This window comes from Meleagris gallopavo, chromosome 11, assembly GCF_905368555.1.
Source record: "Meleagris gallopavo chromosome 11, MGAL_WU_HG_1.1, whole genome shotgun sequence".
NCBI lineage: Eukaryota > Metazoa > Chordata > Aves > Galliformes > Phasianidae > Meleagris > Meleagris gallopavo.
The window spans coordinates 13,845,328-13,863,327 of record NC_139414.1 but is presented as its reverse complement, the minus strand read 5'-3'; the positions used below and the strand labels follow the sequence as shown (position 1 = coordinate 13,863,327).

Below are 18,000 nucleotides of genomic sequence, written 5' to 3'. Positions count from 1 at the left end.
CTCTGAAGTCCTTCACAGGCTCTTTGAGTCCATCCGTGTGGCATTTCTGTCTCTGTTTCCCTCTCCTGTTCAGGGTTTGCAGAATGACTAAGTAGTGCTGACGGCATTAGTTGCTGGCCCGTATTAATTATTTCCGCGGGTTCTATTTACTTGCGTGTTCCCTATGGGAATGCTGTGCATACAGATCACAGCAGCACTTAATTTTATTGCAGTAAGCGAGTAAGCGGCTGAGGTTGGGGAAGCGGGGGAGAAGAAGAGAGAAAGGGTCACGTATGCGTCAGCCCTGTCAGGCTTTTCCTTCTGTTTCATTTGTGCTGAGGTTTTTATTATCATTAAGCCGATTGTATCTGTGGCACAAAGGGCTGGGTTACCTCGGTAACCACGCTAGCTGGGATGGTAATCCATTTATAGCATCACTGCTCAGGTCTGATTAAATTAGCATGCTGATGACGTAAATGCTTGGCTGGGTGATGCTGATGAGGCTGCTCCTAATAGGAACTCTCACCCTTACATTTATTCTCATTTATTTCATGAGACCCCTGCAGGAAATGTACAGAAATAAGGCTCCAGATGATTGACTCTTGTTTTCAGAACAACTTGTGCTGTGAGCAGCAGACAGCAATTTATATGGATGTGGACGGCAGCCTGCACGTTGTTTCCTCCTGCTGCAGAATTCCCCACGCAGCCCTGGCGAGGCAGAGCCCTGCCTGCCGTCTGCCACAGCAGCATCGGAGCGGCTCCTCTGGCTGATAGCTTCTTTCCAGACATCGCTAGAAAAGAAATAAAAGGGGGTAATAATAAAAGGAAGGTAACACCCTGCTTCTTTGCTCCCTCTTGTGAGATTCCTACAGACAGAGACATCCTTTTGCTTGTCTGAGACAAGACAAGCAAATACGAGACAATAACAAGGTTATTTATGTCTGAATTTTTGTTGCTGAACAATAATGTTCAGCGTTGGCATTTCATACCATGCAGATCAAATGCTTTCAGCATCTTCTGTCCTGGCCCTTGAGGGCAAACATAGACAACAGCGTGATGGCACAGCTGTGTCTGTTGCATGATGAAGCAGTGAGAATGGGAGGGCTGAGAGCTGCTGGAGCTCCTGGCTGCCCTTCCCACCCTTCCTCTGCTTTGCTGGATAAGCAGTTGTAGAGGCAAATTGCTCCCAGGCAGGGCGCTGAGGGCTTCTAGTACTTCAGCTTCTTGTTTGGGAGGGGATTTTATAAGACACTTCCTTTTTTGTCTTCTTTGCAAGAGGCTTCATAAAAATCATAGGATCACAGATTGGTTGGTTTGGAGGGGACCTTGAAGCCCACCCAGCCCCAACCCCTGCCATGGGCTGGCTGTCTCCCTCCAGCTCAGGCTGCCCAGGGCCCACCCAACCTGGGCTTAAGCACTTGCAGGGGTGAGGCACCCACAGCTCTATGGGCAGCAGTGCCAGGCTTGGGAGTGATCGAATGCATTTAAATTCCCAAAGTGTTTGAAGACCTTCAGTTGGGTGCTGAACAGGTTCTGAACAATTTACCACTTTAATTGTCAGGTTTCCTTTACTCAGTCAGCAAAGAAGGATTTAAAAAGAATTTTTGAACAAAAGCAGTTTTGGGATATGAGACTGAAAATGCAATAAATTTTAACTAGCAGTAAATAGTTTGGCATTTGCCCTGGAGTACGAGCAGATGTGGCTGCACAGAAAACACTGGAGCTACACCTGCTCTGGATTGGATGTGGGCTCGGGAATCTGTCATTCATGAAATAAGCCACATGGTTTCAAGACACAAATATGAATGGAACAGTACTGGGGCTTAGGGCCTGCACATTCCCATCTAGAACTTACAGGACACTGATGTGGAAGCTCAGTTGCTGAGGGAAAGGGTGAGTCAGGTGGGGATGGTGTTGGGGTACTGAGCATGCTCCCAATGGCTGTCCCAGCCCTGATCCCTCTCTGTGGGTGACCCTGCCCAAGATTTCCACACATGCCTCCATAAAAAAAGCATCGCTTTTCTTTATGAAGGCCATTTTCAGGGTTCGACTCTGCCTCCAGCTCAGTTCCAAGCATCCCACTTGCCACGTCCTGCACCAGTGCCCTGGGATGCTGCTGTGTGTGTTTACCATGTTCAGTGCATTAATCCTCACGGCAGAGAGATTAGGGACTTAATGGGGTTGCTGCTTTGCAGGAGCCTTGCCTTGGGGCTTTCCTGCAAATTTAAACTTTAATGGCTAACACCATTAATTTCCAATTTCCAGGATAAAATATTTAAAAGCCATCAGCAGCACAATGGCTTGATGTCAGTACTCCTTGACGTGACTCTGCTGGATGGGACTTCCTCTGAAGGTGATGGGCATGAGAGTTCTTTCTGCTGCCTTAATCAATAATTGAACTAATTAAAACATTTTCAAGCCCTTGAAGCTGCCTCCAAGGGGTGTGGGCTCATGATAAACCACTCATCGTGGAGCGATAGAAGCTCAAAAGAGAAATGTCCCACACTGAGCAAGAGGGATGATTGGTTTTTTTTTTTCCTTTTTTTCTCTTTGTTTTTTGAAGATTGGTCCAAAATAAGACTTATTTTGGGTGGGAAAGGACTGCAGCTGTCCAGAGTTGCTGAAGAAGTTACTGTGTCCCTGTTGAGCTCCTTGCACAGCTTGCCCAGGGACCACAGGGGAAGGCCCACTGGAATTCCCCTCCCTTCCCCATGGGTTTCTGTGATTTGAGGCATGAGTGCATTGCTGTAGAGTGCCTGGAAATTTTCACTATAGGTGAGCAAAGTTTCAACTCATTTGTCTACCAAATTAGAGCAAGGCAGGGGATGAACAGTAATAAAATTCCTTTTAGTTGAAACAGACCCATTTATTGCTCATTTGGAGAAAAAGAAAAGCCTCTTGTGTTTGCATGTGTTTTGATTTTGACGCAGTTCGAGCCTGGTCCCTTTCCTCTCTGAAATCCTTGGGATATTTGTACTTGATTGCAGCAATTCCAGTGGGAGGTGAATCTGTTGACGGAATTTGGTCTACCACCATGGGGATTGCTGTTTATTTGTGGGGTGGGGGTGGGGGAGAGAGCGAGAGTTGTTTTTTTTAACTACTTTTATTGTTGCTCTAAAGGAAAATTTGCTGCTTATTATCTCGCATGCTTTTATCTGGTGCTGAGTCATGGAAGTGAGAGAATGTGTAGGCGTCTTAGCATAAGAGAGAGTAATTCTGTCATTTACATTTACAGACAGTTATGCTTTCCAGAAAACTTTTTTTTCTGTGGGTTGCAAAAGTGATTAATCTGCTGCTGAAACTGTCAAAAGAGATTTTCTGTTTAAGAATTTTTTGAAAGAGAGAAATCTGTTTCTACTTATAGGAAATAATAAGGTAGACGTTGACATAAGAAATCATACTGAAAGAACAGACAAGAAAATGTTCCTTTTCCTAACGATATTTTTCCTTTTTTCTTTTACATATATCTATCCGTCAGCCCACATAAGTCTGTCTCATGGAAGAGTCATCTGGACTTCGATAGACATAGAAGTAAATAAAGTAGAATCATGGCTGAGTTCAGTGTTATCAGTTTCAGCTACTTAAAAAAGCATGAGATCAGCTTAAAACCTTTTTTTTTTTTTAAGAGAAAAACAACCACCACTACCAAACAACTCAAATATTCCACAATTAAATATTTCTCTGCTGTATTAGTAGTAGAAACTATTTTTCCTCCTATTTTTTTTTCGTACTTTTTTTTTCCTTTTTCCGTCACTTCCATTTTCTAGAGGATTCCTGGTGGGCTTTTATTTTATTATTAAGAAAAGCATTAGTTAGTTACAGCTCAGGGAAATACCTTTCCTTCCTATAACTCATCCTGAGTGATAAAATTTTTAAGTTTGTTGGGAGTTTAAATCTGCTGCTTCCTACCAGATTACCATAAACCTCATGGAAATCAACAAAATGATCCCTTGTTGATTTTGTTGTAATTGTAACCAATCCTCAGGACAAACCTGACAATATGAAATATATGGCCTGGAAACCTACATTTTTTCCTAGTAAGCTTAACAGTAATGTTTTGAAATGATTTTCCAGTAAGAGTAGGGGGGAGTGTACAAAAACTTGAGCACCTTTCAGGATTGTTTATTCTTTTGTAGAACCATAGAATCTTTAATTTTATAAAAGAGCACAAAGATCACCTAGTCTAACCCCAACCCATCCCCACCATGCCCACTGACCACGTCCCCATGGGTCTTGAATACCTCTAGGGACAGTGACTCCACCACTTCCCTGGGCAGCCTGTGCCAGTGCACCACCACTCTTCCACCACTCCTTCTGGGAAGAATATGAAAAGTATGATCCAGCATGGCAGGGGAGGCATTAGGGATTCCTTTCCAGTCTTCTGTTTCTAAATCCACAGGACAGAGATGAGTCTGTAAAGAAAACTTAGTGAACTGTGACAAAAAAAAAAAAAAAACAACAAAAAACACAGAAAAAGAGAGTTAAAAAAAAAATCATAATTTCTGGTGAATTGTACTGTACGTGGTATCTTTACCGGAGATTTTCAGGCACTGGAACTCTGCTTTATCTTTGTCTTAACCCTGGACTTACTGGAGCCGTTGGTAAGGTCTTGATGGACAGAGGGCTGCCTGGAGATGGCTCCAGGCTTCCCTGGCAAGTTGGAGTTAGGGACAAGTGGTGGCTGAGGTTTGGCTGGAGACAGGCGCAGCAAAAGCCTTGGGCTGAGGTGGTCAGTATGGCTGATAAAATGTGAAAAGTTAGGGCAAAGTAGCTGAAGTCACGTGGGATGCTGTGCTGCAAGCTGCCCTTGTCACAGGAAGCTTTGGTAGGTTCTTACAGCTGACCCCTTCCCAACCATAACAGTTTCAGCTGTGATCCTTTGGCCTTCAGCAGCAAATGCTTTGTGCTGTGTAAGTGGAATATTGATTTGTACATCACGTGCCCCGTGAGGCTTTGAAAATCTCATTTTTTTTCCCTTTAGCGTGGCTTATGTCTGGTGTTTAGGAAGAGATGAGCTTCAGGCCCCAGGAGGTTTCATGTTCAGGGTGAATGGGTGCTGCATTTAGGTTTCTTCACTGGAAAGCCTCAAACTGCAGCTGGACTTCTAAATTAAAGGGGGGAGGGAATTAACCTGGCTTAGCATAAGCTCTGACAATTCCACTGAGGGACCAGTGACTCATTCAGAGAATTCAGAGAGTCCACAAGGGCTCAAATGATGCTTCTGAAAGCTTACAGAGTGTCATTGCTTTGTGTTTTAACAATTGGGTCCTGCAGTGAATTCTTGTGGGTTGTTATGGAAAAGAGATTTATTGATGACTTATGATGCCAAGATGCTTGCTTCACGCATAATTTTTTTCTTCTTAAAATACAGATATGTCATGAACCGCAAAATAAGTGCAGTGCCAGCTAGAAATGAAGTGAATCTAACTGTAAATTCAGACCCAGACCTGAGTTTCCCCTGTTCCCTTGAGTTATGGTCTGGAGCTTCATTTGTCCTGTGACAAACAAGAACCAAAGCCACAGAACTCTGCTTTGGATCTAAAATTCCTTGTAGTTTTTGGGCGTCCACTGCTGAGTTTTGGATAGCGCTGAGATCTCGTTAGAACATTGTTGAAGCCAAGCTGCTCAGAAGGACTAAATTAATACTCCCTAGTCCCAAAGTTTTTAGCATTTAGCGCTCCTGCCCCAGGGCTAGAAAGTCATGTTGCAAATTCTGAAGTTAAAAATGTCAAAATCAGTTAGGCTACAAATCCCAGTAGTCATCAGTATGCATTTATACATCCACTGTAAGGTGAGAAGTGAGGCGGGCAGGAGAGTTCTGTTAGTTTGGAATTGCCAGCTTGCTCCCAAGTGCTGTCACCAAAGCGGCTTCAGCACGTTTGACCCAGGCTCTGTTTAGCCCAGATTAGAAATTTTGCTTGCTTTCATTCAGGTTATACCTGTATGACTTGCTAAGACCTTCCTACGTGTTCATTTTTAGGCAAAGCTAGACAATTTTTACCCAGAGGAGGTTATAACTGTAAGAGTTATTACAGTTTGTGTAGAAACCTCCAGTGTGTTCCCAGCGCTGAGAAAAACCCTGCGAATTTAGCAGGCCAGATCCTCATCTGCCACAGCCAGCGGACTGAAGCAAATCTACTGGAGTCAACAGACTGCTTGAGCTGGCACTAGTGTCACTGAGATCAGAATCTGGCTTCCTGTCGAGCACTTCTTAAAAATATAACTCAGGCAGAATGAGGTATTAGAGAATATTCTGGTTCTTAGCTATGACTGTGATAAACTTAACTCAATCAGCAGCCTCACAGCAAATGTCTTGATGTTATTTTGATCCAAGAACAGTGTAAGTGAGTAAAATTATAACTTAATATAACTTAATCGTTACTTAATAGAGCTCGATGGGTCATCCTCATGAAGCTTAACAACTTATTTTTTTTTTTCCCTAAAACTGCTGATTCCCATCCCAGGAGGTGCCCAAGGCCAGGTTGGATGGGCCCTGGGCGGTCTGCTCTGGTAGGAGGCAACCATCTCACTGCAGGGGTTGGGGCGGGATGATCTTTAAGGTCCCTTCCAACCCAAGCCATTCTATGATCCTATAATATTTCTATTCAGCAGTATGAGTTGTTAAAAAAAACACAGCTCTTATGTTTTGGTTAAGAATGAAGAGATGTTTTTGTTCTTTGGTTTTTATTTTTGTCTTTTTTATATAAAAAAAATTACAATGGCTATTTGTGGCTTTGTTTCCTCAAGGCATATTTGGGAAAACTGAATTGATTTATAATGCAATTTGCAATAGAATCAAGCCTGCTGAGGCAGTGGGTTTGACACTGCCTTCCACAGGCTTGTTAGAGTGATTGTTGTGATACTAAGCGTGGAAAACACCAGTCTGAAATTGTTATTCTAAATTTTTATTCTAAATTTTTTATCAGCGTGTGTTTTAAATAAATGCCATATTATCCATATGGTTAATGTAGTTTTATTTTCTCTATGAAGAGAAGAAAATAGTGGGAAAGCTGACAGTTCTGAGTTTGCACTTAAATTTAAAAATATTGTCTCCAACTTTCTGTATTGCTTTTTACATGAGTATTGCTGAGTTTCAGATAGCGCTTTTCTTTTGCTATTTATTAATACTCTTTCACTTTCCTGGCTTGTTACAGTATTGCCCTGGTGTTTTGACTAGACTCATTGCAGTGGGTAAATTCCATGTATCATAGTGTATGCATTCATCTGTGTGCAGAGTAACTTAAAAAGTCACAGTAGGTGAAGGAAAGCCTTTTCAAACGCATGTATTTCCCAACATGGTACTTGGAGGCTGAGATACTGTGGAAAGACGAAGGTATTTCGGGCAGCAGTGATAACCCAGGCAGACGGATAAATGAGGGAACGTTCCACTCCACTTCCCAGAAGAAGCCATCTGGGAAAACAGTTAAATTTGACCTGTTGTTGAAGTTCGTCAGCCTCTTGGAAAGGTGTGCATTGGACCTAATAGGAAAATAACCTCGCTGTCATATCTGCCTGTCTTTTATGGTGTTTTTTTTGCTTGAGCTGTTACTTTTTTGGTGAGGCTGTATGGTTTTTCTCTGCTGCTAACCACTCAAGTTACTAGCTTGAATCGTTTTGTATCCTACTAAAAATAATGGTGGGTTCTGGACCTCAAATGAACTATAAGAAAGCAGATGTTGTATGAACACAGAATTGTTCAGTGATGCTTCTGCTCTTCTGTACTACTATTCGCGCAGGCTTTAAAATGTGGGGAAGAATAAAAACACATGTTTTTCACAGGAAATAGAGACAATACTAACATTTGAAAATGCTTATGCCCTGTGGTAGGATAATTTTTTAAATCTAGTTTAATAGACTTTTGGAATTTGAGAAGATAAATAGGTCATAAATGCAAGCAATGCAACTATTAAATGAAATCATAAACAAACAAGTAACACAAAGTAAACCGAGTCTGAGTGCATATGTACTTCATATTATTTTATGTGTGCATATGCACTCTTTTAATATCCTCTAGAATTAATAAAGGAAGAAAGCTTGCACACTCTATAAACACGCTAAAAATTCTTTGCAATTTAGTAGGAAATGAGAACCTTTTATAGGGGTTTTGGACTATTCTTTAAATCTGTTGTTCAGCACACAATAGAAAATGCTAACTTTTCCATCTAGTTGTAGACTTCTCCAGAAGGTTTTGTAAATACGTGTATTTCATTCTGTCACTCAGTGCTGCACATCCCTTCAGTTGTGCGTCTTCCATTATAACTTTTTAATTTGTTATTTATAATGATGATAAACATCCATGGACAGCTGCATAATCTGTGTAACCCTCCGACCTGCCCATATTTATCAGGCATACGAGCTTCTTTTCCATTACAAATAGTGAGTTATAAAAGAAAGAAAAATCGTTTTTGAGTCTGTAGATGGTGTAATTATGATACTTTCACTAGCTTAGTAATAGCAAAAGTCGTAAAAAATACTTTACTCATCTAAAATTCTTATTCAGATGGGGAGAGTGGGGGCTTTCCCCATTGTAAAGCAGCACAGCATTTTGCCTGGCTTAAACAGAAAGACTCATTCAACCCATTAGAAGGACCCAGCTAGCTTAATGGAGATCCTTGGGACATTCCTAAATTGCTGAACCTTAGAGAAGGTGCTGCTGAAGAAGCCAGGCTTGTCTGCTCTGTTCACTTACGTTGTATTCTCAGGGTACCACGTAACCCTCTTTGTGGCATTCTGTTTTGGGATTGCATTTAGTAGTTTTGAGTTTTGTTGTAACCAAAGGTCTGTGATATGCGGATCTTTATGTAATTCATGGTGAAGTCAGTGTGTCGCTGATTCAGCCAGCGCAGGGGGCTGACATCCCGTGTTCCTGAGGTCCAGATTGGCACAGGTTTGTCATTCTAGTCTCTAGAGTGAGAAATCACAGAAACATCATGAAATTCGTTCAGAAAACATTTAGCTTCTCACAACAGGATTCATCTGTAACTTGACAAGGATATTTCTTACGCTGATATCGGATGTCCTTGTAGATGAAGTGGCTACTGCAGTTCAACTGATCAAGAGAAATTGCTAAAATAGGAGACTTTTAATCCGAACTTGCCCTTTGAATGAATTAAACTCAAATTTTGGCCCTTGTCTACCAGAGCTAGAAGTATTTAGGTCAATTGTTTGCACATCTTTTTAAAGCTAGTCTTTCACGTACTACTCCTCATAAATACCAGATGATCACTTGTCAGAAAGGGAAAAAACAAATTAAGAGTTCATAGTAGTTATCATAGTGATAGTAGTGAGATAAACAAAAAAGTAAATATTAAACTGAGAGGGACAAGCAAAATTACTCCCTGGCATAGCATTTGTATTTTGGAGACCGAACTTTTCGTATGTGCTCAGGTTCTGTGGAATTAATGGAGTGCTGCGAAGTGAAAACCCAGCTTGCCTAGAAAATTTGACGCCCATACTGAAAACTGAACCACGGTGTTTGTCTGTAACTGCACACACTGGTTGTGAAAGGTTTTTTTTTTTCCATGATACAATATTGGAGGTCAGCTTATTATCACCTTTCCTTTTGTGCACCCTCTTCTCCCTTGTGTTTCAAGTTGGGCTGTCACAAGGAGTACAAAAGAGGCTGTGAATGGATACGTTAACAACTATGACTCCTTTTCCTCCCTTAGTAGCAGCTGAAAAACAGATCAAAGCTCATAAGCAGTTGTGTTCTTGCAACACTTCATGGCATCTGTAAGGTATTCTCTTCATTTGAGATCCAGAGATGAACGCTTTATTAGATTTCTCCTCTTTTTCTTTTGGTATAATGCCGAGGAGCAATCTGTTTGAATATCTTGATAGCTTTTGGTGATCAAGCCAACAAGATGAATCCATATAAACATTGCTGGGAAGTACAAATGTGGCTGCTGATCATGCGCAGCCCGTGCCTCCATGATGCTCACATGGCAGCTGTGAACTGGAAATGAGAGAGTGATGAAACTGTAAAGAAAAGCTTCATTTGATTATAAGCATATTTTGGCTGAGGATTTTATGATTTTTGGACCAGACTTCAAAATTTTGGATGAGAGTCTCAGGGCATTTTGACACCTATGGAAATCTGTACTAGCAACTGAACCATGTGTATCATGTGGCATCGGTGCAAAGAGGATCAGCATGTCCTCTGTATGCTCAGTCTACCATTTGGGCGTTATAAAGAAGGCCAGAAAAACTCTTATATTGAAAATACACTGGATATGCTGCATAGGGTATGCATAGTACTGGAGCTCTATCAGAACGCCAAGCATCTGCAGGTCCCAAATGAAAGACTAGATTTCTTCTCTTTTTCACCTAGATGTTATTTGAGACTAAAAAAAGTATGTTGGGGGGGGAACCCGCCTGTATGTTATTGCTAGCAAAACAGCTTGTTGAAATGCAGAATCTGAAGTCAAGTGTTAGATGTGTCTGCACATAAGGAAACCTCATAAAATGCCTGTTCATGTTTTCAGGTACCTAAAGGCCTGGGTTTCAAAGCAGTGTATTTAATGTTTCCCTGGCGCTTTCCTTTCCAAATTGTCCCTGCAAATACCCAGGGTCAGCCTGGATGGGGCTCTGAGCACCTGAAGGAGCTGTAGGTGTCCCTGTTCATTGCAGGGAGTTGGACCAGATGGCCTTTCAGGATCCTGTACAGCTCAAATGATTCTATGATAAATCCCTTTGGTGCGAGACTAAGCTTGAGTGACAGTGCACTTAATGTAGGGAAAAGGTGTCTGTGCTTGTAACAGTCATGTCAAAATTACCTCCTTATTGAGAATCATCTCAACTAACTTATGCTGTCTAAATATTCAATGACTTGTCTTGGCTGTTTGTACGCTTCTTTTACAATCGGTGAAGAGAAGTAGATTCTCCCTCAGTGGATGATTCATCTGTTCTGTTTTGGGCTTCAGTATTAGAAAGGGATAAATGGCCCTGTGGAGATGCATCAAAGCCACACCTGGAAGATTTCAGTTGATCCTGAGGTTGCGGTCCCACAGTGCTCATGGACCATGCAGATGAATGGCTAATTTGGAGAGATGGTGCACAGGCGCTGGTAGCCTCCTGGGATCGCTGCATCTTGCGTTCAGCCTGCCTGTAGCTGCCAGGTTTCTGCCTTTTGAGGAAGAAGGGTTGTCTCTCCTAGAGTAAATTGTGGCTGAAATGCTTGAAAAGGCAGCCTTAGCTTAGAGCAGTCGTTCTCAACCTCTGCTCTGCAAACCCTGGGGGTCCATGGATCACTCCTAAGGGAACTAAGAAGAATTCTGTGAAAGGTAACTTAAAAAAAAAAAAAAAAAAAAGCAAAAGCGTATTTATTGTCAGTAGATTAACTCTCTGTGTGAAGGAGCTTGTCCCTCCTGAAAGACGTTTGGGGGCTGCAGTGCATAAAGGTTGAAAACCACTGAGCTGGAGTAATGTATCTTTATAAGTGATAATTTGACAGCTAAAGAGCTAGAGCTATTCAACTGTACCTTTATGAAAAATGCCTGCAGAATTGAATAGAATGTGATAAACTTTGTGTAGGCATTTTTGATCAGATCTGTGAAACTGAGTAACTGAAGGGACTACGGAAAATACTAATACACAAAATAAAAGGAGAGTCCTTTTCATAAGGCTTCCAGCTGATCATACAAAGTCATGCTCCTAATGTAGACTGCAGTTACTTTGTTCTCTCTAAGATTTAACCCTGACAAATGGTATAGAATTATAGACTAATTTTGGCAGAACAATGTTTCATTTCTAGTACCTATTTAATAACTTTTTCATTGTAGATATATGCTGAATGTGACTTAAGATCTATTTAAATAATTTCCACGGAATGAAGATTCATGCAGGTCATCTGAACTTTGGGTTTCCCCACCAAGAATTCAGATATCCAACTTGGACAGCCAGGTCCCTTGAAGTGCTTGGGTCTGTGATAGTGGCACAGACTTTCTCATACGGTGGCTGGTACAAGAAAGTCCTGCAAGTTGCTTATAAACTGTCACTGCATTCACGTAGATGGGGCAAGAGTTACCAGGCAAAGTGATTCCCCTCACAGTTACACATGGTAACTTTATTTAGGAGAAGCGTTATGGGGGGTTTTTCCTCCCACATTCATCGAGTTCTACTTGATTTTGTCAGTATTAGTTCACCTTTATTTGAACTGCTGGGTAATTCATTTGTAGAAGAGGCAGTGCATTTAGGTACTTCCATCTGTATTTAAACAAGACTCTTGTGCTTTCCCCATTTAAAAAAAAAAAAAAAAAGATTTTGTAGTATAATATTTGTGGTAGTTGAGGTTCTGAATTTAACTCCTTCCTACTCTAGTTTCTCTCAACAACTCTGCCTGATCAGCACCTGGGGTTTCTAGTTTGCTCTCTTTGCAAATATGAATTTGCAAGAATGGGTTGATGGTAAGTAGCGTGGTTCTAATTTGCACTTGCGAAGTGTGTCAGACAGTTTCGCCTAATGCATGGTGAGCAGAGGAAAGCCTGTCTTCCTTTGAGAACAGTCCTTAGAGGATGTCAGAGAGCATGTTTGGCTGTGTTAGTCATTTGCAAATGCAGTACAGCTTTGAAATGAGCTGTCCAGGAGCTGCTGAAGGAAGGGATGCCTGAACTCCTGTGAATCCTCTCTTCCTGCTTTTCCTTCATCCTGTTTCTCCTTGCTTTTATGCTTCTGAACTGTCACTTGGATGTGCTGTGGACTTGTTTGGATGAAACGTTTGTGACAGTCATTGCTGGGACTGTTCTCAGTGACATAGGTAGTCCTTTCCAGCTTTCTGTTCATTACTCCCTCTCCATCTACCTGGTATCCTTATAGCCTCATCAGTCTCTCCTATCCTAGTACCTAACAGACAGCTGTTGAAATCGCTCTTCGTTGTGGGGTCTGAGTGCCATTTTCTCATTCTTCTGCACATGCCTTGTCCATACTTCATGTGCATTTGTAATGTCTTTTCTTATTCAATTAACAATCTAGAAGTTTAAGCATGGAGTGATATTTGAGTCTATACAGAATGCTGAACTGCGGCCACCCTTGTCTCCCAAGCAAAAGAGCAGAGGTTTATGGTGATACCTCACCTGTGCCCTTATTCAAGACCTACAGCTTGTTACTCTTTGTGTGCCCCTAGATCATTAGTGTTCCAGAAGTGTTGAATTTCCTCCAACCTATTCCATAACACTGCTACACCACATTAACTAGTGTTGTTAACTAGCATTGAACCCTCCTCCTCCCCCTCAAGCCAGGCTTTCATTACAAACTTGCCCAGCACTCTCAGAGGAATTCAGAATGAGTCAGTCATGGTGCCTCTGGGGACTCCTACTGATGCAAACTTCCTCCTCCTCAAGGCTGACTGCGGTTTGAGTGCCACAATGCAGCCAGAGCTTTTGAGCTCCAACCTTTGCCATGATGGTGTTGGCAGTGCCGGGTCTCTGGCCCAAGCACCCGCCTTGGTGCCTTCCTTCATTTGGGCTCCTGTGCAAGATGGGAGACTTCAGCACATCTTTTTGGTGTTGGGTGTGAAAGTTGCTCAGATCCTCTCAGAGTACCATTCTATAGGCAGCAAAGGTTATTTTGGAGGAAGGGGTTATCGTTCCTAAGGTGTATTCCAGTTCTGTCAGGAGACTGACACCAACACATGAAATATGTTATCTGGATGCTAACAATGCAAGAATGAAATCCCCCAGTTCTTGGCGTGGAAACAGACTTCCATCACAAGAGTTTTACTGGGAATCTGTCATAATCTGCTTTCAGAGTCTGCATTCAGAAACATAAGATGTGATAAACAGAGCTGAATTATGTTTTGTTTTGGGCTTTCCTGTTCCCCACTGATGTGCTCTTGTCATTAAAACATTATCTACCTTCTCCCTGTTCATACTGGAGGAAGAAAAAAAGCTCTTCTGGTGGTAATTACACAGTGCTGTATTGTGGACCTTTCATCCCATTACAGTAAGTGGACAAACTACTGTCATTTACAAGAATGAACTAGGTGAGGAAATGAGAGAGTGTCTAGCACTCCTGGACTAAATGCCAAGCTGACATCAGGGAATAATTGCTTCAAGAAGTAAATTTTCTTGCTAGCACTGAGCACTGGTGCAGTTGTGCTCTGAAGAGGTAGAGGGGTGCACCAGGTGTTTCAGGAACAGAAGAATTGGGCAATACTAATGAAGGGCTACAGACCCTTAACCTGCCTCTGCCCTTGCAGCTAAGCCTAGATACACTTCAGCTCTTCATTCTTCTCAGTTTCAAAATCTCATCTATGTATTGCCTTGTTGTGGATCTGTTTGTAAAGTTGGGGTTTGACTATGTTAAGATTTTTTTCTCTAGCAGAACTATGCTGCCTGTTTTTCCCCACCCCTGCATGCATACCTTTTATATCTCTAAAACCAGCTTGATGCTCTTATTTGCCTGTTGTTTTGTTCATTCTTTGTGGGAGGTTTGCCCTGAAGGTGTGATTGCAGGAGTAAGTTCTTTACCAGTGCATCAGCAAAATCATCTTTGCACCTGTCACCAGGGAAGAGTGACCGGTTGTGTAGCAGAGCTTCCTTATTACTTGGTAGACTTTCTTGTGGGCTGTGGAGGAGAAGCTGAATGGTTTGCTCTTATCTCCCTTCACATGTGGTGGCTGCCACCTGGGTGGTGATTTGGTAACCTGGGAGGCTCAGTGCATTGGGTGTTTGAAGGTCCTCTCCAGCCGCTGGCCTGAGCTGGTTTGGCAGCAATTTCTTGCCGCCACCTGCTGACCAGGCAGAGGATTTTTCTGATGCCCCTGGTGAGCCCCCACCACTCAGTTCCCTGCCCAGCTGGTCCAGCAAGAGGGAGATGAGGCAGAGCATGCAGACCAGAGTGTGTGCATGGAGCAAAAATACCTTGGGACAGATAGAGGACTTTTCCTGATTTAAGGAAAAGAGGTGTGTGCTTTAGTTTGAGCACTGCCATGGGCATGAGATGAGCTTGTCTGATTTAGGGCTCCCTTGAACTTGCAGGCTATTGAGAGGATTGGGGTGAGATTGAGTCCACTGCAGAAAGCTTACATAAGATAAAACCATCATGCTAAGTGCAACAGCAAAGGAATACCATCAAACTGTTCATGTTGCCTTCTTAATTCTTAAGTGTATGGGAAGAGATGGAACTCAGGGACCCTTTTAAGGATACAACAAAATAAGGAGAGACCAGATATTTTTAACAAATCCTGAAGTCTAGGAGAGAATTCTGTTCTTTGATTTAGTGAAAAGATTTAATGATGATCTTCAGAAACCATTTTATATTGTTAACTCTTTAACAAAGCTGTATTTTCACACCAGTATTTTTGGATATGGGGCTGAAAAATAAAGATGAGTGAGAAAAACAAACAGGTATGTTAGATAGGAAGATATAAGATGCCTATTAGGATGGTGTTGCTGTGCTACATCTTTGCTTAGTTGCCAAGTCCCAGGAAGTGGCAGTGCTTGCTGTGAGGCCTGGATGCTGGTGCTGGGTTACGCAGGATCAGATTTCTGAAGCCCTTGGGAATCTTAACCTGCTTTCTGCCACGTGTAACATTTTGCTGAGGTCACTTGAGACTTGCAGGGCTTGGGAGCAGTGCCAGGGACAGGGACACTTCTGTGTTACACTTTGCTCCAAGCAAAGGTTTCAGGCCATCCTGTTTTGCTGTTCTATGCTGTCAGAACCAGCCCTGTATCAGCGGCTGTATCCTCTGGAGAATTGCATGTCTCCATAGAGACTTAAATCGCGTTTTTCTTCTTTTTGAGTGCTCTCATTTCCATGTGAACATGTATTTAGCCATGCTAAATATTCTCCTGCAAATCTCCTTTTTCCTCCTGCATTTATTGCTTTTGAGGTTGTTTGTTCTGAGGTAGAGGAAGAAACCCCAAGGAGAGACAACGTGCTGGCTGGCAGTTCTGCTCAGCTGCAGCAGCACTGTCCCTGTTCTGTCAGAGCAGGAAAAGGTTGTTATTACCATTTTATAATGCATAGTTTAAGGTACATTCCTGCTTCCCTAAGCAGTTTGAGTTGCTGTGCAGATGTTACTGTAAGACCTTGTTCCCTCTTAACCCTTCTGCTTTTGACCCAATGCTGAATGAACCATCCTGCTGACGTTGTGGCTCTGTTTGCTCCTAGGGCTCCGGGACCTCCAGCTCCGCTGCCACCACCCCATCCGTGTCCACCCCTGTCACCGGCCACAAGCGGATGATCATTCCCAACCAACCTCCCCTCACTGCCACCAAGAAGTCCACTGCCAAGGGGCCTGGCCAGCCGGCACCCATCCCAGTCACTCCCATTGGCACCCTGAAGCCTCAGCCGGTTCCGGCCTCCTACACCACAGCCTCCACACCCAGCCGCCCAACCTTCAACGTCCAAGTGAGGACGGCACAACCCAGCCCTCACTACCAGCCGCCCGGCCCGCAGCCCACACACTATGGTAGCCTGGGGCCCGGCCAGCCCTATGCAGCCCCACCGGCCCGCCCACCCGGTGCCCAGCAGTATGGCTCACCACAGCACCGTGGGCCTGACTATGGTTATGCCCCACCGCCTGCCCGTCCTTCAGAGCCCAGCTATGGCTATGCACCTCAGCAAAGCCGCTACCAGGACCCGTATTACAGCGGATATGGAGGGAGGAATGGCTCTGAAGCACCCTACATGCCACAGAGCAGCTGGAAGGTTGAGCCAGCGTATCCCAGCAGTAACACCGTGGGCCAAGCTCCTCCTGGGCTGTACCAACCTCCTGGCACGAAGAAGACCTACATCACGGACCCAGTGCTGGCCCCGCAGCCACTGCAGCAAAAGGTAGGAGATGTCAGTGCTCATTGGTCACCCTTATACAGAGAAATTGGTGAGGTGCTGGCACGGGCTGTCCAGGGAAGCTGTGGATGCTCCATTCCTGGAGGTGCTCAAGGCAAGGCTGGATGGGACCCTGGGCAGCCTGAGCTGGTGCTTGATCTAGCAGTTGGCAACTCTGCCTACAGCATGGGGTTGGAACTTGATGATCTTTGAGGTTTCTTCCAACCCAAGCCATTCTATGATTCTTGGGGCGTGTGCAAGAGCCTTCTTCAAAGGCAACACGTGGGATTAGATGGCATCACATGGATCCCAAGCAGCTACAGCTGCTTTTCCAGTAGAGTCAGGGCTGAGGGCACATGAGCAGCGGGGTCACTGCGACTCATGTCCTCTGCCCCATGTCTCCATGCCTACATCAGGAGGCTGGCCAAGGTTTTCAGACCTTGCTGGTTGACTCTTTCACTGCATGCTGTGGGGTGATAGGTGTGTAAGCCACACATTTGTTTGACAAAGGGAAGGAAATGGAGAAGAATGCAGAAAGTAGCCTCCTTCCATGTGGCTTTCAGAAACAGGGAGCTCTCCTGTGGCTTGGAAACACGCTTTTGGGGGCTTACACCTTATGTCACCTCAGAGGGTGAGGCAGCAGTGTTGGTGTTATTGCAGGAGCTCATCCTGCGGGGTGGGAGCAGCTCCATCCCTGCAACATGCCCTCACACGATATAATCATCAGGAATACGTCTTTGTGGTGTTAGTGCACTTGGGTCTTTCCTTCAGGGCTTTCCCAGGATCAAATGGGAGTCAACGTTTCCTCTGAGTGCTCATGGGCATCTTTGGCTCACTGGAGAATTTGTTCATCTTATGTAGATAGGAGGTACAGAAGGCACTGTTTTTGTTTGTGGTTCAGAGCGATTCCGGAGGCTGACCTCTTGTGCGTCACTGTTTAAAAATCACTTATCACTGAAAAACCACATGGAAATGAATTCTCACACAGTGCTGTGGGTGCTCTGATTTCCCTCTCAGGTGGCAGCAAGGCAAGTGGCATCCAATCACTTCAATGTGTGTTTGGGCCTTTTAAACCAAAGGAGATACCAAACAAAGTTAAATTGCTTGGCTTCTCTGCCCAGATGTCAGCATGGGCTGGCCCATGTTACTTCTGGTGGTCACCTCAAATGAGGCTCTAGGGGCTTGTAGTGTCTCGGCTTTGTGTGATCCTTCTATTTGATGGGGTTTGGCTGCACCTGAGGGCCAAGAACC

At 43.6% G+C, this 18,000-nt stretch overlaps 1 protein-coding gene across 13 annotated transcripts in view; it reads left to right on the top strand.

Moving 5' to 3' along the window:
- Positions 1-18,000, top strand: part of LPP (LIM domain containing preferred translocation partner in lipoma) — a 321,092-nt gene that overhangs the window by 175,965 nt on the left and 127,127 nt on the right. For all 13 annotated transcript variants that reach the window (XM_085232828.1, XM_085232827.1, XM_085232817.1 and 10 more), the window contains one exon: positions 16,090-16,755. In XM_085232828.1, coding sequence (XP_085088954.1) covers positions 16,090-16,755 — 666 coding nt within the window. The remainder of the gene's footprint in view (positions 1-16,089; positions 16,756-18,000) is intronic.